At 40.8% G+C, this 26977-nt stretch overlaps 3 protein-coding genes across 3 annotated transcripts; 2 read left to right on the top strand and 1 right to left on the bottom strand.

The window, feature by feature from the left end:
- Positions 1–657: 657 nt before the first annotated feature.
- Positions 658–7163, top strand: gclm (glutamate-cysteine ligase, modifier subunit). Its single transcript, XM_068591458.1, has 7 exons — positions 658–1083; positions 2380–2442; positions 3925–4009; positions 4434–4490; positions 4608–4810; positions 5121–5235; positions 5881–7163. The coding sequence occupies exons 1-7, from the start codon at positions 946–948 to the stop codon at positions 6048–6050; spliced, it is 831 nt and encodes a 276-aa protein (XP_068447559.1). The 5' UTR covers positions 658–945; the 3' UTR covers positions 6051–7163.
- Positions 7164–7800: 637 nt separating this feature from the next.
- dnttip2 (deoxynucleotidyltransferase, terminal, interacting protein 2) lies at positions 7801–13906 on the top strand. The gene is made up of 7 exons (XM_068591312.1): positions 7801–7931; positions 8778–10786; positions 11095–11233; positions 11425–11520; positions 11748–11912; positions 12480–12589; positions 12937–13906. The coding sequence occupies exons 1-7, from the start codon at positions 7857–7859 to the stop codon at positions 13061–13063; spliced, it is 2721 nt and encodes a 906-aa protein (XP_068447413.1). The 5' UTR covers positions 7801–7856; the 3' UTR covers positions 13064–13906.
- On the bottom strand, positions 12618–26876 carry spata6 (spermatogenesis associated 6). Its single transcript, XM_068591313.1, has 11 exons — positions 26738–26876; positions 25605–25742; positions 25073–25121; positions 24916–24957; positions 24646–24770; positions 23289–23369; positions 19696–20115; positions 18436–18529; positions 17958–17998; positions 17514–17674; positions 12618–14965 (listed from the first exon to the last, which is right to left on the bottom strand). Exons 1-11 carry the CDS (start codon positions 26819–26821, stop codon positions 14884–14886), a joined length of 1317 nt encoding a protein of 438 aa, XP_068447414.1. The 5' UTR covers positions 26822–26876; the 3' UTR covers positions 12618–14883.
- Between the last annotated feature and the right edge of the window lie 101 nt (positions 26877–26977).

Genomic DNA, 26977 nt, shown 5'->3' on the forward strand with positions numbered 1-26977 from the left:
TTGCAAGTCAGACACAGGAGTGGCTGAGATTTGACACTTAAATGTTGGGCGATGAGGTCCGGATGCAGTCTGCGATCAAGACGGTTCCAAAGCTGTTGGATGAGGTTGAGGTTAGGACTCTTTACCATATCAAATCCAAACACTTTCTTTTTGTGCTAACAGGTTCAACTGTTCCTAAACTGTTCCTGCGTGTGTGTACTTTTGTGTTTTGTTAAAAAGAATGTTAAAAAAAATGGGGCAATATTGTAAAGTACAATGTTCTGGATTAGAGGATAACGCAAGGTATGCCTTTATATAATTCTGTAATTTCCCCACTGAGGGACTAATAAAGGGTTATCTTATCTTATGGTTCCTCGGAGGGAAAAATACAAGAGCAGCATATAAAAGTCAATCTATATGAGACAAAATTGCTGATGGTGTTGAAAGTAGAAAGTGTTTAAAAAAGATCCAGGTGCTTTTAAATAATTCTTAAGTACATCACTTGAATATTAGTATTCAGCGGAAGGTTGTTATACGCCGCTTGAGAAAAATAATTAAAAACACGACACCACCACCTCGCGGTCAGCAAAGAGAACTGCATCCGATCCGTAAAAATACATTCCACGGATCCGGTTCCGTGCCGTAGATGTAGCCCGTTACTCCACGCGATCCGGACCGGGTTTTACGGGACATTCACCGAAAACCTCCGTGTGGGCGTGACCGACCGGCTCGCCTCCATAACAGCCTTCTAATCAACCACCCGAACCAGAAAGTCAGACAACCCACCGAGTGCAAGTCATCCTGACTTCACAGTTTTTACAGCAATCGTGTGGTGGGTCTGCGCTATTGTTCGCTCGCGAGCTCGGCAGTTACAGTCGCAGCGGGTTTTTTTTTTTTTTTTTTTTTATCGTAGTGAATCACGCGGACACCGTTTAGCAACTCGCTAGCTCTGCTGCCGAGAGCCACATGGATCCTCAAAACACCAACACAAGCAGTGAGGCAAAGATGTTGCTGAGCCACGCCAAGACTCTCCGGCTGCACACCGGCAACTTGGTCAACCGAAGTCGCCTGAAAAAGAAATGCCCGGGCTCTCCCAGCGAGGAGGTGAGACACCCGAGACCAGTATAGATGAAAACGACGCACGTATGTCAGCTTTGTTGTGTTGCGTTTGTCTGACAGTTTAGCTCATTAGCTTAGCCTTTAAAAAAAAAAAAAATTAAAGGTAGGATAACGTTACCGGGCTAAATATTTAACTGGCTCACATACCAGTGTACCAGCTGCCAACTTAAAAGCTACTGTTTGTGACACGTGAAGCCTGGAAAGAGCAAACGGGTGACATGCATCACCTGGAGGCAGGTGCTTTGGTATAATAAGTGTTTGCGTAAGCCGCTACTCGACAACTATTGTCACGTGTCATTCATAAATGGAGTGCTGCGCCTAAATGTTGTTTTCCACTATGAAATAAAAAATTGCAATCATAAATTCAACTTTTTAGATGGCTTATTTTGTCCAAATGACAATCCAAAACCCACATTTATTACATGTGTACGACACAGGGGACTGCTGCAAATCCTCATAATGAAGATGTAATTACTGAATGTTGGTCAATTCGCCTAATAAATGATTCCATCAATTAATAATCAGAATATATGTCAGACTAATCCATTAATGGACCATTCGATGTTCACTTTAGTTATTTAATAGGTCGACAGTGATTACTTTAAAGGGTTTTGGTCAGACTTGTTTATTTGTCCTAATTTCTTTAAAGCAACACTCCATGTTTTAAGATATGAAACCTCACCTGCAGATTTCCTCCAAGGCATGGTTGTAATTCGGACAAAGGGTCACGAGGTACTTTCGTCCAAAGTTCATCTGGTGGTTTGTTATTGTTTTGACTATATAACCTGAGCTAGACTGAGATATCAAAGGGCACATTTTTGGCTTATCACACATCAATTTTGGCATGCAGTGCCCGGTATACTATATGTGACTCGACATATAGAAAAATATGAACATAACTTAAAGCACAATTGTTTTTCAGAACATAATTTATTTTATTAATTCAATGCTGTGTTGTCAATTCATTTCATTCTGAACTTTAACACAACCAACTGTGCTGCTCCCTGTGCTCGGCCGGACATCTTTTACGTTTTGGTGGGGTTGACATTTTCTCTCGTCTTCTGAGCTCACACAGACATTTCTCACTCGTCCATAAACTTCTTACAGTACTGATGCAGCTGGCCTTCTCACCCTGTGCTCGTCCTTCTGTAATAGTTATGGTGTGGGGCCTGCTGAGGACAAAACACTGTTCTGCTTCAGCCAAGTTTCAGGGAGCCTTACTGAAAATATGCATGTTTCACAGATGTTCATGTACAATTGTTTTTCTGTTTGATATTTCAGCTTCGAGACTGCATTCAAGCCACACTTACTGATTGGTTTTCCACAACAAGGCCGCCATCAAAGGTGGGGAGACGTTTACTGTTTTCATAATGTCTTCATGTAGTGCCGTTGAGTTCTATGTTTGGTAGTACATTTAATTCAGGCTCTTCCATACCAGTTTTGCATGTTTGTTTGTTTGTTTTTACATCGAGAAATGAACCATAGCATTTGCATTGGCAATCAGCTACGGTCAGACCAGCAGTACGTGAATATAGCTGTCGGCCAGTAAAGTTCCAGTGCTTAGGAAAATAAAATGGCTGTAGAGATGAACATCAAAGGTTGCCTCTAGCCTTACTGAAAAGAAGCTGTCATGATGAATGTTCATGCAGTGCTGCCTGCCAAAGGCGCCATTCCAAATGTTTGTCTGTCTGTAGAGGTGGGGGTGTGGGTGGAGGTACAGAGACTTTGCTGTGGGGGTTTTGTTCCATAACTGTCATAGGATTTCTACAATGCATTATTCCCTCATCTGTGTTCATCAAACTAACATGTTCTGTTGAAACTGAAATGGATATTTAAATCGATGTAGTGCGCCACTGTTCCTACGGAACACACCCCTGCACTGGCTGTTTTGCTCGGAGCCGCTAATCTGCTTCAACTTTTACTTCCACGCCCACGGGACTCAACTGTGGATGGGGGAAGTTTGAAAGTGTTGAACTCAGGCTTGGTAAACACGAAGCGCATGAGCTCCTGAGTCAGACCTCAGGCTGTATTGGGTCTGAATTACTGGCAGATAAACACAGACACTTATTGATGCTCTGTAACGGAGCCATGTTGTGTAGATTGTTATTTTTATGAAGTTCTCGTCCTCTTATGCCAACGATCAATGCACTTCATAATGTAAATGTGAATTTTAAATACAGTAGTTCTCATGTGTGATTTGCAGACGCGTCGTATTCCCCTGAAGAGAACTGTAATAAAAAAATCTCTTCTTTATATTTCTGCATAAAGAGATTTGCGTTTATTCATCTTATAGCAGATCAGTCATTTTCGTGTGGGTGAAACTTTTTAACAAACGTTTACCAAAACAATAATACTTAGACCTACACTTCCAACCTAAATTTTTGTTTGCTTTTTGCCTGAATGAAATTTTATCGAGCAGTTCTTCTGAGTGTTTCCTTTTATTCTGCCAATGGTGTGCCAGCATTCCACTGATCAGCAGGTGGCGGCAATTCGCACATATAAGCAGCAATGGCTTGAAAAAGCAGGAAAGAAGAAGACTAGGTGCTTGAACGTGGACGTGAACTATTCAGGTTTCAAATTTTTTAGGAAAATCAGCTTTCCAAATGTATGATGAAGGAAATGCATTCATCACATTTCTTGGACATCAAGAATAAATGCTCAATAGTGAGTAACACTGAATGTAAACATAACTTCTGTTGGAACCTTTTTAATAATGACTTTCAAAATCCATCAGTGGGGGAAAAAAAACCTGCTGCTCCCTTCACATTAACTATTTGACGGCTTCACAATAAACATGCCGTCTCTAAATGAAGTGCTTGTCATCAGGTTTTTCCAGACACACTGGACTGCTCCATTCCCCAGGCAACGGATGCGATTACGCCCGAGGAGAGGGATGAACTGAGGGTTTCAGGTCGGTACTGGAGTGTTTGCCAAAGGATTTGATAAGACTGTGGTGGTTGAACGTCAACCCTTTAGGGAGAAATCGTTGTACATTTTAAAGTTAAATTCATTAATCTGGTGCACTTTGAGAGTAGAATTAAAAGGCTACATCTATCAGGAACTTTGTGCTCTTGTTTTAGCAGTGATGGAATATAACGAAGTGTATTTACACAAGTTCTTTACAAGCACAATTTGTATGTACTTTTAGCTTACTTCTAGTCCACCACATTTCAGAGAGAAATGTTTAAAGATCAGACTGTCAAGCGTCATCCAAACGGCATTAATTCTGGTACAATTCTGGTAATTCTAGTACAAATGATTCAGACTGTCTGCATGCATAAAAAACCAACTGCAATATTTGGTATTTATAACATATGCGTGGCTTATTTTTGCAGTCAAGCTGTTCCTGTGTGAGTCGCTTCAATCCTCTATCAGAGATGCAGTGGAGATGGGTAAGCGTTTAATCTCTTCAGCTAAAATTTGATGTACATTTTTATTTTTTTTATTTTTGTAAGCACCGCCATTTTTAGGAAACTGAACTTTACTTGTGTTGCGGCCTTGATTCCTAGTCTGCCAGACGCTGGCAGTGTCCCAGCTCGACTCTGTTATCATAGCGCCGCCATGGCCCTTGGAAAGTGAGACACAAAGTTTGGCCCACCTTCAGCCAGCTTGGGAGGAGCTGGAGGCTCTGGTCAGGAGCCAGAAGATTGCTGCTATCGGCACCTCCGATCTGGACAAAGACTTGCTGGAACAGCTCTACAACTGGGCGCAGGTTAGTGGGAAATCTTGTGCATGTGAACCTTCATTTGTTTAATTTCTGAACTGGGCAGACACTTTGTGATTTCATTTGTTCTTTACTTTGTTTACTCAGACTACTCATTTTAATTTACCTTTCTTGATTTAGAAATTAAATCAGGCTTTATTTGTTAAAGGACTAGAGGCAACATTATATTTTGCCTCTTGTCTAAAGATTATAAAAGCAGTAATGTGTTTTTCTATTATTGCCAGTGTACAACTGTGTGCCATTTCCTATGTTGAACCAAACCACGGCTGTTGTTGACTACATACCCTCTCCTGTACAGGTGAAGCCCAGCAGTAACCAGTTCAACTTGGCCTCCTGCTGTGTGATGCCTCCTGACCTCACAGCCTTTGCCAAGGAGTTCGACATCCAGCTGCTCACGCACAACGATTCTAAAGGTGACATTTTTTTTCTTTCTCCTGTCAGTCAGATGGGATCGTAGTGAAGTTTCTTAATGCAAAACAGTTCAATAAAAAAGTAACAGTTCCAAAATAAGTATTTCCAGTGCTTAGTTAAACATTGACGGGTAAGCATTTTGATATGCTATATTTTACTAATTGACAATCAATGTCATCCAAAGACCAACACCAACAGTGAATTCATCCAATTAGCAAGTATAGTCAATGTATTTAAAAAAAAAAAACTTCCAACAAGGTCAATTATATTTATACAGTCCAATATCACAAATTTGCCTCGAGACAAAAAAATTCATTACTTGTTGTCCAGAAAACACATCAATGAGGAGTTTCATTGCCCTGAGTGACATGTTTCACTATTATCTTCAGCACGGGTAGTGTAGTTTATTTTGAGTCAGTTCTATATACGCTGTCCTTGTGATGGAATTAGTACAACACCAAATGGAGAGTAATAAATGTCTGAAAATGTTCCCAAATAAATATACTCCTGCAAAAGCTGCAGTGCCCAGGTAATGTGGTAAATGACAGAGGCCTCGATTAGGCGAACACATACAGCTGGGATCGCATCGTAGTTGTGTAATTTTTTCATGAGTTTAAATGAGTTCTTTTGGTTTCATGTTTCCACAGAGCTGATGTCAGCAGCCACATTCCAGGAGGCGGTACAGGAGGGAACGCAGGACGTGAACATTGCTGACTGGAGGCTGGAGTGGGTCCTTCGCTACTCTATTATTGTAAAGAGCAGGGGCATTATCAAGGCTAAAGGCTACCTTGTCAGTGCAAAGAAGGCGAGCCCCTAGCACACCCCACTCACAATGGAAGACACATGGATGAAGCCATTTTCCTCCTTTTTTTGTTGACATACACACACAAACCATGCAAAGTAATAGCTCTGAATGATGGATGCTGCCATTCACCATGAGTCTTGAAGTCATTGTTCTATCTTACATCTGTACCATTTCTTAATTTTAACTGATGCAGGTATTCATTACCTTTTGTCTCAGTGAGATCAAAAATTGGAGATAAACATGCAATATCAACTCGAGTGTCGATTTTAAAAGAATAGAAAGAAAGTGAGAGTTTCACATGACCAATCAGACAATTATCAACACCACAAGTGTTGATAAATGTCAGATTGATCAGACATTTATCTGCTTTAATGATGGAAAATTGTGGTTGCTAAACTTAATCCAAGGTGATGGTTCCTTACCCTTGTTCTGACTTGAAGTGCCTCTCATCTTTTTCTCTTCCTGTCCTCATACCTGCTTTGTCTCTACTGTGTCTGTGTGAATCAAGCTTTAAATATATTGGTCTAAATGAAAAGCAAAATTCAAAGGAAGAGATTTGTATTTTTTACAGAATGATTCCAAACATTTTAAAACGGTTATGGAAAAATATCCGATAAAAAGGTTTATTGTCGCAATTGGATATTTTCTGCTTTATTTGCAGAGTACAATTGAGAAAAAAATCCAACTACATATAAGATGTTTGTGTGATGCTGATCGACTGTGATTGGTGAAGAAGACAAGTATACGCAACTTTATTTTATCAGGCATTTTTGCTTCTGACTATGTTTACCCACTACTGTGCTCATGAGATTAATTTGAGGACTGAAAGTACAGCAATACTTTGAGATTGACATGCGTAGCTATATGCATTGTTGTTAGCACTGGAAACTCCGTGCCAAGAAGCTGTTAAAATATGTTAACTCTGAGGAAGATGTTTTTATATCAGAATAATGGTTGTTTTTCCAGACTGGGTCCAGTTAATCTCATGACAATAAAGTATCTGTCGTACTGTAAACATATTTAATGTTGTCATATATCTGTATATCATGAATTGGCTTTATTAAAATCCTGAAAGTTATGTTTTACCGTCAACGCTGATGTAAAATATTTAAACAATGGAATACCCCTGGGCTAGTATTTGATGATAAAAAGAAAAGCTACATTAAAGAAGAGCTACATTAAGCTCTCAGCTGAGTTATGTGCTTGATCTAAAATAGTTTTGTTGTTTGTGTTTGTTGTTAATTGTAATATACAGTTCCAACATGTATTCCCAGACAGTCTGCATTACACGGTGAGTTTCTGGGTTAGGACTACTTCTACTACACATTTATTTAACGGATATTGTTCTTATTTTAAAAACGTTTTTTTCTATAATATAGATGTATATGCAACTTAGTGGATTAAACAGTTAAAATTACAACCTCCAGCAACGTCCACATTAAAAAGGCGATTTGCACAATCATACAACAGCGTGCAGCACATAAAAAAATACAGTATACTGTAACAAAACAGTCTTTGGGTTCATTGCATACGAGGGTTGTCTGCATTGAGCATTTACTTAAAGTGCATTTAGCGAATAATTCGTATGTTTTATTTAGCAACACGTACAATGTAATACCAAATGTACGAAGTAACATAATATTACTTTTACTTAATTTAAAAAAGCTAGACAGTTTCCCACTCATCACGACTTGAAGTTGGATCACAACTCTGCGATCGTCTGTCTGACCTGTATCTTATTTCCGGTTATCGACTAGTCGAGTCCAGCTCTCACACCGGAAGTGTGAGGAGCTAGCAAGCGTTCGAGCAGCATGCAAGATGGTGGCCACCAGGAGAGGAGTACGCGTGTACTCTCCAACGAGAACAAACTCCAATCAGTCCGCTGATGTCTCGGTACGTACGACAGATACACGTTCGTTAAACGTGTTAATGTTCACAGAGCAGGTAAAGCTTTAGCTGGAGGAGAAGACAGCGCGTGACGCGCCCGTTAGCTTGCGAGTGTGCAGCGGCTCAAACTTCACGTGGGCACCATGTTTTCTCTCAGAGTTTGTAAACGTTTCGATGGAGAGTGGAGAAAACGGACAAATATTGACGAGGTACAACAATCACATACCGCGACAGACGAAACTCGGCCGTAATTGCGTGTTTTGTCGCTCAACATCATGCAGCTTTGACTTGTATTGGATTGCATAATGTTTTAAAGTAACTCAATCCATGGGACATGTTTTCAGTTCATCCACCGTTACGAGTGGGTCCAGCCTCAATCAAATACTGCCGAGTCATTTTTACTGTTTTCCATTTAACTCTCCTTTAACTTCCTTAAGATGACTTAAAGGGGTTTAAAATTGATTTTTTTTAAAAAACCACTACTCAATTGTGGAATACTTTTTTGATTCATTATAATTAAAAAGTGAATACTGTACACACATGCTGCTGTTGCCCCAAATACTAGACAAGGGCACCAAATGCGTGCTTTAAATAGTCACAAACAAACACACCACTTACTCTTAACTGAGTAATGTTTAAAGAAAAAAATCAGTTCCTATATATTGACCTCAATGTCTTCAGTAGACATGAAGGCACAGCTCGGATGACAAATTGATGGTTTTGGGCTTGAATTTGTTGACAAAAGAGCTGTTCTTATAATGAAACCCACCCCCTTTTTTAGGATCAAGCATGTTATAGAACCATCTGTACACACACACATATATATTTTATTTTTATTTTTTTGTCAAACAGGCCTCGCCATCCGCTGGTCGCAGAACCAGGAGCACTGCTAAACGAGCAGAAAGCCCAACCAAACATGCCCTGGTGGAGACCAGCAGCCAGCTTGAAAAAATTGAGGGACAACTTGGAGCATCTCCACTTGCCTCCCTGCTTAAAAGATGCACCAGAGCTTCCAGACTCCACAGTCCAGAGCAGTCATGCACTCCTGTGGGCTCCATCCACGAAGCGGAAATGTCAGACGTAGACTCTTGCTGCTCTGCGTTGACTGACACAGAACTACCAAAGACACGCACCAGGGGAAGGCAGAGACAGCCCTGCGCAGTAAGTCAGGAAGATGAGGAGACATCCGAGGTGGAATCATGCTCTTCTGCAGTATCTGCATCGAAAGTTGGCCACGGTGTCCGTCGGAGCACAAGAAAAAAGACAGTTCTCAAAATCTCTGCGCCAGAATATGTCGCTAAAAGTCTAAAAAAGACTACTTGCAACAGATCATCTGCCAAACAAAAAACTGAAGACTCAGAGCTCTCAGATGCTGACAGCTGCATATCCAGCGTCTCCGGAGCAGATGCTTCCAAGTCCACAACCCGCAGATCTACGAGATCCAGAAGGCAAACCGGTCCGATCCCCATCTACCTAGAAGAAACCTCGGAAAGGTCTCAAACCCCTGCCACGAGAGCTCGACTGAGCCGGGCGTCTAAGACTAAAGTAGCTACTATTAACGTCTGCGATCCCCTGTCGTGCGACTCCGACGGGTTCGAGTCTGGGCCCACGTACAGTGTGACGACTCGTAGACAGGAAAAGGCCCAATCAACCGGTCCCAAAGCCGAGGACTCAGACTGTGAGCTGACTGCTGCGCATTCCCCAATGGGCAGCTGCTACACCACGCGAAGCAAAGGGACTCCCTGCACAAGCCGCACAGGCTCGGACAGCAGCAGTCGGGGTGCTAGCAGCTTGATTAAAGACTGTAACGTTGTTATGGAAGAATCTGAGAACAATTTAATCTATGATTCTACCTTAGAAAGTACAGTGATCCTTGAGGATGTAAACTGCACGTTGTTGGCAGAAGATGGGAACCAAACGTTGGAAGAGAAAGAAAGCGCCAATACTTTGGATCTCACACCAAATAAAATGAGTGTGGAAAAGGGAGTAATTGTCATTTCAGAAGATGAATCCCCCCCTGGGTCTCCCAAGATATCAGACAGTCCTGCTTGTGCTGAGGAAGCTGTAATTACACCTGCAGTGACTGACCGACACCAGCAGGAGGAGCCGTGTGCTGAAAATACAGATGCAGACGTCTCGGAGAAGATGATGATGCAGGAAACAATCCAGCCATCAGAGCTGTTAAAGCCTCTCCAATCTGTTCCAGTAACATGTGAAAGTGCTTCTGAAATCACAGGGGACACCGATGAGAAGGATGAAGCTGTGGAAGTAGCTGATGTGGACGCCCACGCACCACAGGGAGATGAGGATGCTGCTTCGGTGGAAACCGGGCCCAGCAGTGAGGAGAAAATGGAAGTCAGCACATTGAATATAGATGCCCAGCAGGTGGTCGACTCCAATGAGGTCCAAGTTGAGTTCATTCAGGTGACGTCCAGCCACCAGCAGAATATCACAGTGCATTCCCACCCTGAGCCGCAGACTAAAGATGTTATCATCCAGAATACAAAAATAATTAGCCTGCTGGACAGCAGCGAGGATGAAAATGAAGGTGACGATGATGATGAGGAGGAGGAGAGGGACGTCTCTGGAGAGGAGGTGGATGAGGATCTGGAGTTCCCGGCAGAGGAGAGAGCAGGACCTTCACAGAAGTGTGACGCAGCAGCTGCGTCAGTTGGTGGACTGTTTATGATCGACACGCGGCCCGGAGAGGAGGCTGATGAACAGTACTACAAGGAGAGGTCGACAGAGGAGAACGCCTCAAAGGGAGAGGAGCAGGAGGACCCAGATGAGGAGTTTGTTGATGAGGAGGGGGACGATGATGACGATACAGAACTGCTTTTCTATAGTAGAAATCCTCAGTTGTAAGTATGTGAAAGGTGGCCGCCTTTGATTGGTTCATTCACTTTGTAATACACACATGTACAACATGTTGTTCCATTTGTCAAAAAAACAAAACATGAACAGAGTAGTTGGTATACATTTGGGCAATATGTTTATTAGCTTTCTCTCAGAGTCAGATGAGCAGATTGATACACTCATGCTTTTATGCTAAATTTGAAGATACAGCTAGCAGCTAATAATCGTAGCTTAGCATAATGACTGGAAACAAGTGGGAAGTCTGGCTCTGTCAAAATGTCCACCAACTAGGAACTCAAACCATTTGTTCCAGGAACGACTTGTCCAGCCGCATTGATCCTGGCATCCGAGTGAAGGATCTCGGCGGCTTGTACATCAATTTTGACGGCAGCAAACCAAAACCTGTCTCCGGTTCACTGCAAGAACTAAAGGAAAGGAAGATCCAAGATGCGGTAAATAAGTGATGAGTTTTTGAAGGTGATCTGTGATGTAGAATAAATGATGAACTTCACAGACGATAAACTCCAATAACACTGGAGAGGGTGTTATTCATGGTTCTTTCAGACGTCCGCCTTTTAATCTCTGTGAGAGGGGTTGGTAGTTTGGTCTTTTGCAGTGTTTCAGTTTTTGTTGCTGTTCACAGGTGATGAAGAAGAGTGTGATGGGACCAGACTTCGAGAAGAAGGATGCAGTGCCTCCGTACAGTGAATCCAAACACGCTTTAAAGTTGAAACGCAAAGTAAGTCTACAAAGTTCTGCTTTGGATTTTGTAGACTCTGGGCTTCTGTCTGCTTTAGTTGCCTCACTTGGATCATGTGTCATTTGTGAAATCGATGATGAAACACTCTGCACCAAATCACAAAAATATGAATACAAACACTACAGCAGATGTTTTTATTCAAATTCCTTGCTTTTAGGGCTTCTGCAATGCTTTTTTAACTAATTGAGATCACTGTTTTTTTCCAGGCGGAGAGGGAGAAATCCACAGGAGATGGTTGGTTTAATATGAAAGCCCCAGAGATCTCAAAAGAGCTGAAGGGGGACCTCCAAGTCCTGAAGATGAGAGGCTCCATGGATCCCAAGAGGTTCTACAAGAAGAATGACAGAGATGGCTTTCCCAAATATTTTCAGGTCAGTAGAAGACACAAATCTCCTAACCCTCAAAGACCCTCTCCCATAACAATGCAATGTTCTTAAGAAACACGGTCATGACCTTTATTTTCAAAGTTAAAGAATCCACTACAAGGTTATGTAGTTTGGATAAGTAACAGAAATCTTAAGCGGTTCGCTTCACCATCTTCTCATACTGCAATGAGAATAAACTCTATGGACCAGGTGGCAGCAGCCCATCCTGCTCAGCGTTGACTTGTGACGTCGTGCCATTCTGTTCCCTTTTTCTAATTTACATACAAAGTTATGAAGAAATTTTCCCCCAGTTAAAGGCTGTCTTTCTTACCCCTCTACTCTATTGTGTGAGACTTATGTGGTGAATAGTAAAGTAACATCAACCAATCGTATGTCTTTGCTTCACCCTGTTAGCCAGTTTGTAGCGCTATTTAACGGCTTAACTACACCAAGGGGCAACACTTTAGCAACACTTCACCAGCGGCTCTGCAACAATTAAGCTGGCCTCGCTTGGCTGTTTGGTTGGTAGTGTGAACACAGCATCGCTCTTACGTGTGTGTGCATGTGATACAGGTTGGTACGGTGGTGGACAACCCAGTCGACTTCTATCATTCCCGTGTTCCCAAGAAGGAGAGGAAGAGAACGATGGTGGAGGAGCTGCTCTCTGATGCCGAGTTCAGACAGTAAGTTTAAATCGACCAAACCTCTTTACTGGATGTGGCTTTATTATGTCACAGGGATTCAACTACAAAATATGAAGATAGTATAACCAAATACTCTGATTTTGTAATATTGTTAGCCATGTACAGACAAATCTATACCGAGCTCCAGTGTCTGCTGTCACATATTTAAAATGTACTACAAGCCAAAATTTTATTAAAGAGATGAAAATACAGTTTGTACATTGCAGCAGCGCTCGCTGACGTGTGAACACACGATGTTTGTTTGCTCTGCAGTATTTATCAGGAGTACTCAGTGTGTAGATGTCTGTACTGCAGACATGAAATGTACTTTCCTCTTATCTCGCCAGCAACAACAAAAAGAAGTATCAGCACATTGTGACGGAAAAAGCAGCACAAGGCGCTGGCAAGAGGAACAAGAAGAGTAACAACAAGAAGACGAACAACAAAAAGTCGAGTAAACTCAATAAGAAGTAAATTCTGAAGACTTGACCTGATGCAGAGTTTATAAATACGGATCTTAACAGCAGGAGATGGGTTGGTGTGGAATGATAGTAAAAATAGTCGATGCTTTGTACAGTGACCAGAAAGTGTAAATGCATTTTTTTTAATCAAATAGAACTTAATATTCTGAAGTGTTTTGCTGAGCAGTAATCAGTCTTTCTAAATATACATGCATCATATGAACATTATTTGTTTTGACGACTGCCACCAGTGTTTGTAAAGGCTTTCAGATATTCCACTATCCTAATTTTTTTAAAATTAATATACATATAACCATCATTAACAAGCAAAACAAACTGTAGGTGATTTACAAAGTCCAAAGGTTAAGGTTACAACATTTAAAAAAACAAAACGTATAGCTCAAGGTTTTTTTTGTGTGTAATTCAGTCCTTGAAATAAATAATTACAAAAGCGAGGCAAAATTTAAATTAAAAAAAGGCATAATATGCTCTTAAAGAACTGGGCATAATTTGGCTGAAATAAAAGCAGCATGCTGAGTGTAATGTCCCACAAAGGAAGCAGCACCAGCAGAGCAGCACATGACTTAATGTGAATTAACTACTAGAAGGAGGGTTGGTGAACTTCATCAACATGTTTGATATTTGTTTGACATTCTTGGAGATGGTACTGCAAGCTACTTCATAGGAAAAGAGTTGGCTGGGCTGGGTTTCTTTTTTTTTTAATCGAACATACTCTTTCTAGATCTCAAGACTACCCACCCTGCCTTTAGGTAGCTGGATGGAATATCACGATCATTGTGTTTGAAAATGCCTCACTACTGCTAATAAAAGCAAACTCAATGTATTTAACTTGCAATGCAATACTGTCATATTTCAAATAAAATAGATTTGTATATTGTGCTGTCATATACAACCTTACAGATTCATAGTCAATGATTTAGTCCTATTGATTAGATTCTCGCTGCACGCTAAATTAATGTACTGCTTCAAAGAAAGCACAAAACCATTAACTGTATTGCCCGTTCCCTCCTGCAGAGTGCAGCTCAGTATCTGAATAATCAGATTGGAATAATCTCTCTGCAGGTATACAGGTGGTTGTGAAAACGCCACATACGAATGCTGCGTCTTCATTAGCGCTGATAAAAGATGGAATTCAGCTCCGATGGTTGAATGAAACTGTCACACGGCGACGCGTTCATTATGAAGAGCAGATGAGCTCTGATGAGCACGTAAACACCATTTCAAGACAAACGCTCACTATGGATCTCAATTTATGCTGAGGCTAAGTGTCTGTGTGAATCTCTTCCATTCAGGATTACTTTTTTCCGTCTTAAATCACTTCAGTCTCTGGTAGCTGCTGGCTCCCAACCGTAGCTCTTGGCTACCTTCTTGTCGCTCTTTTGTGTTGCGAGAGATGAGCTCTTAACAGCTGCAGCTTACATCCACCATGTCTCTTTTTTTCACACGCACACAAAAAATGTTGCTTCTTTGCACTGGAGCCAATTCCACACAGAGCTTTAGAGAAATTAGACAACGTCTCCGTTTGTTTTTTTACCGTTGGAATGTTTAAATAGAAAACAACCCTTCTGATGGGTGGGAGGGACGCGGTAGCGTAGTGCTTTTGAACGTAACCCCTGCAAATTGACTTTCTTTTCAGAAAAACAAAGACCATCGCAGCGCAGCAGGTGCTTGGGAGGGCTTGAATTTTAACTGAACATCAAGATGAATGAAGATGCATCTGTGAGCGAGATGTTTTCACTCACTGACTGAGCAAATTGCTACGTTAAGAATATGCAGATCAGGAAGTGAAAGGTCCACGGCCACTTGGTTTCCCTAGGAGGTGGTTTTGTGTGTCTGCAGAATCCTCTCAACTCTGCTGTGGATCTGCTCGCAGTAGGAGGGACTGGTCTGGAGCCTGAGGGGTAACACAACAATTACACATTTAAAAACCCATAAACAACTTATTTAACGGAGTTATTCATGTATAACTACATTAATTTGGGCTCATAAACACACACAGACAGAATTGTTGGTACCCTTCCGTTAAAAGAAAAACCCACAACGATCACTGAATGAATTTGAAACGCACAAAAGCAATAATGAATAAAAGAATTACTGAAAATTAACACAAAACATAAGTCAGACATTGCTTTGGAATTGTGGTTCAAAAGAATCATTTAAAAAAAAAGACTAATGAAAATGGCCAGGACTAAAATGAATTACAAATTTGGAATGAAATTTGTATGCCATACAAATGTAAAAGAAAATATAATAGTACTGTTTAAAAAAAGCCACAGTATTATGAAATTGGTCAAAAAAGTCAAAGTATAGTTTTTCCATAAATCTTTCTATAAAAGCCATAGTATAATTTGCCATAAAGATGTCATGAAAAGTCATTGCTGTAAGCCATACGACTGTAACATACAATTTCAAGATATTTGTAAGAATGTATATATTTTAAAAGTAATAGTATATTTATGTAAAAGCAAATGTTATTATAGGGCCTGATCAGGCTTAAATATTGAGCCTGATCAGGCTTAATATTAGCACACCGATGCATTCACAAATGTCTTTAGTGATTTATATTTGAATGAAAATATTTTTCAATGCAAGAAAAGAATATTAATTTATAGAAAAGTAAGAGAAATCCACAAATATGATTTATGATTTGTCATAAAAAACATATGGATGGTGGCTGAAAAAGTCATTCTATGCCATCAAAAGAGTCATATGTATAGTATTATAAGAAACTCCATTGTAACGTAATGCAGCATGCCATTAAAAACAAGATGTCTCTACAATGTCAGAAAGGAAAGAAAAATGCCCCTCAGAGCCACGGGGACATCTTCATATTACCTAACTAAACTAAATATTAAGTTACAGTGATAATCAGATACACAGAACAGCAGAAAATACACAAATTGGAGAACCTGTAACCAGAGAACATCTTGAATTGTATGCATGAAAACAGGCTCCAAGAATTAACATAAAAATGTCTTTAAATCATAACTAACCAAACAATCTTTTTTTCACAAAGTTCTCCTTGTTATTCATTTTGTCCACTAGTCGGTGCTGTAACACAACACAAGCTGTGTGAGTGGATGCAAAAATGAAACATCACGCACACTGAATGAAAAATGAAAAAAAAAAGGAATTTTACAATTGACAAAACATATGGTGCATTTCATCTGGAGTCATACATGTGCTTCATCAATACAATATAAATGGGTCTCCCAGTTGACCACAGGCAGTTACGCAATCTGAAATTGACAGACAGACAGAAGTGAACAGTAATGAATTTCAGTATTGCCTCTCATCCCCGTCTATTTGCTGGGAGCGCAGCGGTGACGGCGACTGTGTGACTGACTGGTGTCTTGGCCCGGCTCACAGTTTGGGAATGGAAGCTTTTCATGTGTAATCAGATAAACTCGCTACCTGCTTCAAAAAGTCATCAAGGACAAATCATCCAGAGACATGAATAGACTGAGACTTCAGGGCTTAGGGAGCAAACGTTGCCACTGGCATCTGTCATTTTCTTTATAGATCAAAGATTCGTGGCAAGACGTGCCCCTCTCCCGGTCGGCGGGAATCTACAAAGGCCGGCTCTAATCTCCCGCCCTGCAACTCCTGTCGCGTTTTCAATTGAGAGAAAAGTATCATTCATTTCCTACAATTTACTTTGCAGTTTAAGATTGTCTATTGATTTTAATGTTTACTTATGGACTCAGCAGTGGGGAAGAAGGAAGGAGAGCACAAACAAACAAAACGGAGCATCGGTCGCGTCGGCGTGTTCAACTCGCGGCCGTCGTGATCGATGACAAGGTCTCTCTGAATGTATTAAAGCGTGCATCGGGTCAAATGCATCAGACTCAAGCTGGAACACAAATCAATACCATTTTACCATTTTGTTTTTTCTTCTCTCTGCCTCCTCACTCAGTAATGAACAAACATGACAAGACATCAGCTTCTGTAATTTAAGAGGTGGAGGGGAAATCATCCCGCCTGTCGAGTGTGATCAAAATTAAAGATTGGATGTGTATGAAAACAGACACACACACACACACACACGGCAGTGTATGACTTACATCTCATGGGATTGCTGTGTATTTGTCGAACACTTTAATTGGAAACTCATACAGGTGCCTCTTTTGTTTGTGAGATCTTTTGTGGAAACACCAGTGATTTACACAGATGGATGAGGATAAGTTCAGGGCAAGCGCCACAACAAAAAGGATGATGTTTTCTCCGGCTTTGGCGCGAGAGTGAATACAATCAGCTGGTTTTGTGGCCAGAACAGTCTTGCTTACATGTTTGAGAGCCGAGCCAAATCAACAAGAACTTTAGGTTATAAAGGTCACATTACACGGCTGTAACGTTGATAATCATGTTTCATCATATTCTGAATAACTTTCATTTGTTTCAAGGTCAGGTTGAGGGAAAAGGTTGCATTTTCTAGAGTTTACCTTTCTCTGAGGGAACAGCTCGGATTTCGAGCACTTCTGGACTTTGACCAAGTTGGTGCGGGCTGAGCGAAGGCCACACCTCTCGCAGGGCTCCGGGTCTTGGCTTCAAATCTGGATCGCGTCTCTGGAGACCGCTGGACCCTCACAGAACCTGACTGCAGCTGGAAGAGGTCACAGGCCGAGGTGGTATAGTTTTAAAGCAACGTGAACATGAAATGTAACTCGTATTTTATCATTTACTTTACAACATTTTGGTTGGCAGAATGACATAATTAGTTTGAATAAAAAAATATTGTGAGATTGACTTCAAAATACTCTTCTTAGAACAAAAAGTCTGAAACAGTTGTAACTAAAGTATATAAATTGGTTAGTGTGGCTTGGAGTGCGAGTAGGTACGGTGACGTTGTGTCATTTGCTGGTTGGAAACGTTATAATTAGACTCACTGTGGCTGATCTTGGTCTGTGACTCCCTTGGAGAGAAGAATCTACAAAGACAAGTTGAAAGTTTTATGAAAACAGAAAACCTCTACAGTACTGAATTTCAAATGTTTGATAGAGTTTATTCCTAAAACATATAACAGGTGCAAGTAAAAGTTACCCGGCATAGAGATAGCTGTAGACACAACCATGTGCTATCTTTATATAATTAGTAGAGATTGGCATCATTATTACACAATGACAAAAGACAGACGCCATTTTATCGTCGCAGCCCGTGACATATTTTGAAATACTTCACGTCTTATCATGAAGATGGAAACCATGTCAAACGATAAAATAAATAAATACAAATTTCACAAGACAAACAAACAATCTTAAAACATTCGAGCAATTATTTGCGAGCATTTTTTCTGCAGCAAGTATCGCATGACCTCAGGTACGTAACAACACACGTGTTAGTTTTTGCATGTAGACGTGCAGGTACCGGTGTGATCAGCTGTGAAGCTGACTGAGTGTTGGTGGAAACCATCAGCAGGGGAAGGAGTTCCCCTCACAGAGGCACGACTGCAAGGAGGGGTCTGCGATGAAACAACAAAAACAGAAATACAATCTGCTGTCAAAAAATATGATTCAATTAACACTGTTGGAATTTTGACTCTGTCTGCATCGTAAAGCACAGCACAGCAAGGCGGGTATGGTTTTTCTTTTCCTCACTTTTAAGCAGCGTCGTGATGCGGACACATCACACAAGGTACTTCAAATGACAAATTACATGACATTTGATCTGCTTGTGTATATGAAATCAACAACGGAATACACAAAAATCGGTTTTGTTTTTTGCAGAATGTTCCCACCACATGTCTTTAATCTTAATGCCAAACAATTTCCGCAAAAAGCGTGCAATGAGGCATGTAGAAAACAAGGCTGTGAATGTGTTTCCCCGACACAAACGTACAGTCGAGGCTCTGATAATGCATTCACCGTGGGGCTAAGCTACTTCATTAGCTATCTATTTGTTAATTGCAGCTTGACTCTCAATTACTCGGGTTAATCGCCGACAGAACATTCCCCCAGGAAAACCACGGCGGAAAAAAAACACACTTCTCTCTTTAATAAAACATCAATTGTAAGTAAATTCCATTCATGTGTGTGACAAAAACAAACAACTCTCGAGCTAATCATTTCTTTTAATAACAGCATGTTAGTGGATTTTGATATTCATACCTGAGGATTAGATTTGATGTAAATGAAGCAGCAGGAATACAAGGGGGGTAGCGGAGCGAGGGAGGCAGTGTTGTTCTTGTCCATCAACTGTATAACCCCCATGGCTGTGTGATCGGAAAATCACTCCCTTTTATATGCAAATATCTCATAGCACTGATACAACCATAATTAAAGTGTTAACAAATAACTATGTACCAGCCTAAATCCAGGACGGGCGCTATTAAAGCACACTCGAGCCCCTCAGTGAGGATAATAGGCTATATTGCATATGACGTCAAAATCCATTAACGGCTCAGGTAAAAAGATTAACACTGCTCTCTTATTATGCCCTCCACTTAATCTGCCCACTAGATTATGTTACATTTTGGGAAGCTCCCACTGAGGGTTGAACTACATCAATTCAGGATCCCATTAATTTGGACCCCCGTCCACAGAACATGTGTATTATTAGCATTAAACAAACCATCGCGTCACTTTTCTTTCAGTCTCCGTCTGGAGGAATAAATCTAGTGGTACCAACCGAGAAGGGCGGCTGGCTCTCAGACTCCTTCCTGAAGTAGTGAGGGCCCAGCTGGAGATGGCCGAGCCGTTGTCTGGCATCCTCTGAAAGCTGGCACATCTTGCGGTGGGTGTAAGGGGACAAGGCCCGCGTCCTTGAGGAAACTGTGGGCTGGTGGTAGCCAGACTCGGGAAAAGCTCTCGGAGAAGCGCGTTTTCTTTCATTCTTGTCTTTTTGGAGACTTTGGCCAGATGTGGGTGTTGAGGACGGGGCAGAGTTTGTGATTCCAGTCTCAACTTTTAGCCTTTCCTTCTCACCTTTCCAGGAGACATGTTTTGCATCATGCATTTTGGGAAAATTCACGGCAGATGGCGAAGACTTTTTTGCTGAACTCTGTCTGGACGGGGTTAAAGATGGCCTCACTGGAGAAAGACAGCACGCCTAGGGGTACAGGGACAGAATATGAGAGGGAGAAATGTTGATATATTTTGTGAAACAAGCCTCCATTTTGGGGCGACACGTAACATTTGTCTTCGCAGTATAGATTCCTGTGCAGACCACAATATTGTTCCTTTACACAGGCGTCAGCTATTGTAGCCATTAAGGCAGCTGATCTCACGCTCCACACAGACGTGTTCTCCCTGGACAAAACCATGAAACCATTAGCTAAATCATTCAGCTTAAGTGTTACACCAACAACAGCTCGTGCAGCCGGCACTGCCATGGAGACAACCTCTGCAGAATTACTTTAATAACTCTAATGGCCGCTAACATCATTCTGCCATGCAATATCCCACTTCCTGCGGGTAATGCCAACCGGGGATAAATAAGTTAAGATAAAATGTTAATTGCATTTGATGGCCATCTCCAGTCTGATATGATGAAGAGGCATTACCTGGCTGTAAAACAATGATCATCTAAATGCTAATTTGGGAAATCGCAGAAAATAAAAACATTTTTTAAGAGTAACTAAATGATAAATAAATTCCTATGGAGGTTGTCATTTGAGATTGGTCCAATTTAATACAATGGAGCAAAGTATTGTCTCCCACTCCCGCATCAACACCATCTCACAATTCAGAGATTCTGAAAGTGAAGCCAACGCGAGGGGGACTTAAACTCGCATTCTGGCAACTCCACTGGTTGCTTTGTCTACTTCTTCTATACAGTCTATGGTTTAATCTTTACCATGATTCCCATTTTGACATTTGAACAGCAAAGACCTTCGGTTAAACCCTCTGGTAACGCCAGATCTCTAGCTTTGAATGACGGCAATCCAGCTGAAAAGATAGTTCAGTCAAGACCGAAGTGGCGGGCTGATTTGCTACCATAGCTAAGTGACTTTCTAATTTAAATAATGAGGATCATAACAATTAACAACAGATTGGAGCGCCTGAAAATCGGCAAAGGACGACAGAGGCGTTCCTGAACGCTGAGTGTATATTCATCATACAGTTTCAGAGGCGTTGTGGAAGTTGCTATCACTCTAAATCTCTATTAAAACTGGACGAGGTTTGTCAGCTGGGCGGGCAGGCAGTCAGGGAAATGCCTATGCGGAGGAGCCATTAGGAGAGAGAAAATGGAGAAATTCTACTGTCTGACAGCCACAGCGGTGCTCTGATCTAGACATCCCCCTGAGGGGCCGCGAGAACACTGACAATCTGCTTCGCTGTCAATGACATCCCATTTAAACAAATAGCTTAGGTTACCGCACCTGGGAAATGCACGGTAGTGTTTTTGGCACAACATGCCAACCGCTGTGTGATGGACCATGTTACAAACAGCAATGTTTGAGAAAGATTTTCATTCTTACAATTTTTTTTGAAGAGACACTCTCTTGGAGTAGAGATTTGGAGCATTCATCTACCGTCCTGCAATCCACCTGCTGACATTACGTCTGCACAAACATGTATTCAGAGTCACAGAAGACGTCGGGAATACTTTCAAAAATGACTGAATAAAGTTGCTGTTTTCTGAAGGCAGCAACCAACAATTCAATTCATTATCAATTAATCTGACAATTGATTTTCATATTATTATTTTTGCATATGAAATACCAGTTTCTCAACATTTTCAAAGTCTTTAAATATCTTGTTTTGTCAAATCTCCATATTTGAGGTTAAAACAACATTTTCTGCTATTCTTGCAATTAAAATAATTACTGTAACAATTAACAAAACAGTTGATGGTTCATTTCAAAGTGTTTTTCAGTACTTAGAAATGTATTATACATTTTTTATCCAGATATGTCAACTAATTGTGTTGCAGCTCTACTTTTCTTACCGACATGTGCCAACATGAGTAAATAAAAAACATCTTTCTGTTGTTCCAAAGAGAAATGTGCAATCATCTGTATGTATGAGGGAAAAGATGGAGACAGTTCTATTTATTTAGGCTTTTTTTAAAGCTCTTAAAAGCCTTTGTATGTATAATGCATTAGTTTATACATAGTTCAAAAAAATAATTCAGTTGAACATTTTCACATGCTTTACCTCATCCCATAATGTAGCTGTGCTGATAGAATCCAGTGCTGAAGATCAGATTCTATGAGACATAAATATGCAGATACATTTCATTTTTTTTTTAATCTTGGGGGCCTGAGTAGGGGTGCAACGAATAATTATTTTCATTATCAATTCATTTGCAAGTTAAAAAAAATAAATAAAATAACTTAAAGCCCAATGTGCATGTTTATCCAAAACCTATAAATAAAAAGGCAGTAAATCTTCACAACTGAGAAGATTGAACAAGAAAATGTGCTCGAAAACAGATGCTAGAAGAAAAAAAGTTAGTTGATTTTTTGTTTGTTTTTGTATTTGACTAATTATACAATAAAACTATGAAGAAGGCATCAGTGGATGAGAATATGAGAACGTGGGATTGCAAAGAGAAAGGAGTCTGAATATTCTTCTGAAAGTAAAACATGATTTTATGCAGCCGAGTAGAGTCACCCTTAAAAATCCACAAGGACACAGTGGCAGGTATACAGGTGACTCTCATATCGGACAGCGAGTGTAAACAAAAACCTGACTGACTGCCTGGTTCTGTGACAAACATTGTGTAAACTCCCATCTAGTCAGAGATGAGAGAGAAGCGTCGCAATCAACATCGCAGATCTGCCTCCCTATAATTACATTCACAAGGAGAGAACAGATACCCTTGAAACACTGCCAGTATGGATAGATAGATAGATGCAGTAGCCATGGCAACAATAGAAGGTGGGGATGTATGGTAGAAACAGAGAAATCTGATGGCGAGCGATACGATACCACTCATTAGAGCTCTCGAGAGAGGAATCTTTACAGCTCTAGCATTGGTCAACACAATGACGCCGAGTGTGAAGCTGTGAAGAACACACACAGTTTACTTGACTTGTGAGTGGCTCTTTGATGGGATTCAACTGTGTACATTTTGACAAAGCAGGTCTGAAAAGCCATGAACACACAATAGAATGTAATTATGAAAGAAAATCTTATTCCGAAGGGTTTTACAAATCAACAACAGACGTAAGGCAGAGAAACCCAAAAGCAGACAAAAGGTCCAACAAATTGGAAAAACTTGTGTCTTCATGTGTACGTTAAGATGTACGAGATGTAATAAAAGGACTCGCTCACAGGTGAGGCCGGGACACCGTCTCTCCCATCACTCTCTTCTATGACTGATGTCGTGGCAAACTCCACTTTGGGGGAGATTCCCTAGAGGGAGAGGGACAATAGGCACAAACACAACACCTTTAACAGGGAGATGAAGACAAACAGACAGATAACAGCACTGCTTGGAACACCAATTTACACTTACAAATCTTCAATCTTTGCTTGACTGGAGAAAAACAAATTTCAGAAAAGAGAAAGGCTCCAGTGATGTTTAAATAATATGGCATTTGGAAAGAGACATCTAAATTGCTAGGTAGGCCTCAAACAGAAACACATAAAAGCAATGGTGAGGGGAATGGTGTTTAAAGACATTTAAATATGCCAGTTAGTGCCTCGGAGGACAAGGGGAGGATGGAAAAGCCACGAGCAAGAGGCAGAGAGAGAAAGAGATGATATAAGAAGAGTAGGGACGAGCAAAAATGACAAAATGGAGAGTGAAGAGAAAGGTTCTGTCTGTAAAGCAAAGACAGTCAACAGCTCTATATGGAAAACATGGTTTCTCAAGAAATTACTTCACTTTGTCAAGGAGGAGCCAGTGCTTTTGAGGTGGTTATCTTGCTACCTGACTGTCAGGTGGACAGACATGTAAGCCACTGAGATTAGGAGGAGACTCACTTAAAGAAAGACACAATCTCCTCCTATGAATGACACATGTAACGGAGGTGCCAATCGAGCCGGATCACATGGGGAGTGACATGGGAACAACGTTTAAAGGCATTTACTGGCATCCCTCCTTTCACTGATTCAGCATTTTCCGTAGCTCAAGTGAAGCAAGCATGAAATACATGCGAGACACCTGAAACCATATTTATCAAACTGCTCAAAGTAACATTTTGGTCTTAAGTGAAAAATAAAAGTGAATATGATTCAACTTTACCATGAATTAAAAAATAAAAGCTATTAATCAAATTTCTAACGATCTAAAAATAATAAATGAATTAAAGAGCACTCTAGAGGTCTCTTAAGTGACTGCAGTACAGAAACAGAGGCGAGCACACCTTTGTTTTTTAATAAAAATGTATAATATATGTCAGACGTACGGTAAAGTCCATACCTCTAACTGGCTATTCCTTCTCTTAACAATGAACAAACACACGATCAATCGTAATGAATAAAGAGTTGCTCTTAAAAGCTCTTTTCTCTGAAAATAGAAGTCACTTGATAAATGTGGGTCTAATTGTTCATGCTCAGCAAATAACTTTTTTACTACTACGTTGACTATTTGGAGAATTCTTCTGCATTGTTTTATGAATATGGGCGTAGGTGTTGGAAGGAGGATTAAGAAATAATTACAATAATTATCTGTAAAGCAACATACAGGGAAGGAGGCTGATCTCTTCATCAAGATGTCTCTCTCTGCAGCTCCTTGTCTGGACCACAATCTGGGACCAGAGTACAGGAAATCTCTGCTGCTGTCCTCCATTGTTGCAAGGACTTCACCCTCTAAAAATCACACGTCCAGACAGTAAACACACACACACACACACACACACACAAACAAGCAAAGTTAGAGATCCTGTTTTTGCAGCGTAATGAATTGATACAGTGGGGACTTAAAATGCCCATATGGCATAATCAGAAAGCATACCTGGAGGCACCGCCTGAATCAGCTCAAAAGATGTTGTGTCAGCTAAGTGGAAGTAAAGCACAAATAGGTTGTGAGCTAATGATCAGTATCTCAGCTAATAGCCTATAAGCTTACATGGTAGAGGATTCAGGGAAGTAAATCCCAGACGGCTGTTTACCTTCCAGGAGGTCAGCTAAATCAGCAGGGTCAACAACGCCAGGGAAAGTCTGGTAAAACAGAGCACAGACAAAGCAATCAATACTTATAACAAGATGAGACGGACAGCCCCGTATCTAACTCTGCCGGTATCCCGAGGGAAACGATGGCCTCTTTTATCAGGAGTTGAGCCTGTAATGTTCAAATTGGAGGGCTTCAAGTTCAAGGCTTTAAAAGTAAGCCAGTAAACGCCAGCAGCCTATGCGAGAGGAGTCATAAACATAAGGAAAATAAAGAGAAAACATCTAAGATGTGGATGTGTTGAGCCTTACTCTTTTGTAAGTAAAAGTACAACGTATATAGTAGGATCCAACATATAGATCGGGACGTGATCCTGAAGACTTGCAATATGCATCCATTTTTTATGTCGGAGAAACATGCACTATTCCTCCAAACACATCTTTTGTTAAAGATGAAGAACACAAAACTATCTCCATAGACATAGTAATTCTACTTCTTATAAGTTATAGCAGCGGCATATTCATAATGCTCACCTTGACAAAATACATTTTGTGGTGGAAACGTAAAGGGAACACAGGCGGCAAACAAGGGGTCCTTCTGTACTGGCCCATGATACACACACTGAGGTAGACGTCACTGGTTTTAGTCAGGAGCACTCCTGGACACGTGACCTGCACACAAACAGTGTCATGAAGTCAGACATTGTGGTGTTGTATTTGTTGTTGTCTGTCCTCTACTGGCAGATTTATTTAGGTCTTCTGACAAAATGTGCTTCCCTTTGCAGAATAAAAATAAACATACAGGATATACTTTTGAGGAATAATTGAAACGTGCATCTCAACATACATGATGACAGCATATATTGCTGCTGTAGCGTCAGTCTTTAAAATGTATACAGTATTTAAAATCTGCGATACAAAACACAAGTGTGTGATCCCTGTATTTTTTAAACCCCCTAAAATTAAGTTGAATTACTTTGATATACCAGGTAGAAATGAGAGCAATCAGCTTCCAGCTGGTCCACAGGTGCTGCAAATTGAAGGAGACGTTTAAAAACCAGTGAAGTCAACTTGGTTGTAACTTAAATGTGCTTCACCGACATTTTAACTTAGCTATGTTCAAGGGCATTTCTATTTGGTAAAGACTGAGCACCATTGGCGACCGGGCCTTTTGCGCAGCAGCGCCCGTCTGTGGAACGGTCTCCCTGACCATCTGAGGGCAACACAGACCCTGGACTCCTTTAAGACTGGTCTAAAAACCTTTTTTATTCAAGAAGGCGTTTTTACTATGAGTTGACGTTTATGACTTTTATGACCTTAATTTCATGACTTTGATTTTAACTATGTGACACTCTGAGATTTTCGGATGAAGAGTGCCTTACAAATAAAATGTATTATTATTATTATTAAGTAAGAAAGCTAGAAATATATAGGCTTTAGAAAAAATGGAATTCTGTGCAATTCAACAAATAATATCACAAATCATAATGAATACAGTTGAATACGTTTGGTTTATCATCGTAACAACAAAAAACGGTTTACGTTACGACGGAGGAAACGTAAGAGAACGTAACAACGTAAGTGCGCGAGCTAGCTGACGTTAACCAAGCTTCGTCCGTTTCTGAAGAAGCCGCGTCAGGACGTACTTACTGTCTGAATGTACTTACTGTCTGAATGTCCAGCTGCACGGAACATTTCAGAGACCTGTGCTGCGCTGCGGCGGAGGAAAACTTATTCCTTGTCGAAGCCATTCATCCAACTTCTCAAAGTTCGTCGTCATAGCTGCCAGACAGCAACAGTCACAGACAGAGCGGATGTACGGTCACGTGACCAAGAAGGGACAAATCAAAAGCTCTCGCTACGCGCACACACACACACACACACACACACACACACACACACACACA

Source organism: Clinocottus analis, unplaced genomic scaffold, assembly GCF_023055335.1.
Source record: "Clinocottus analis isolate CAN_PGR_092001 unplaced genomic scaffold, fCliAna1.0.p SCAF_25, whole genome shotgun sequence".
NCBI lineage: Eukaryota > Metazoa > Chordata > Actinopteri > Perciformes > Cottidae > Clinocottus > Clinocottus analis.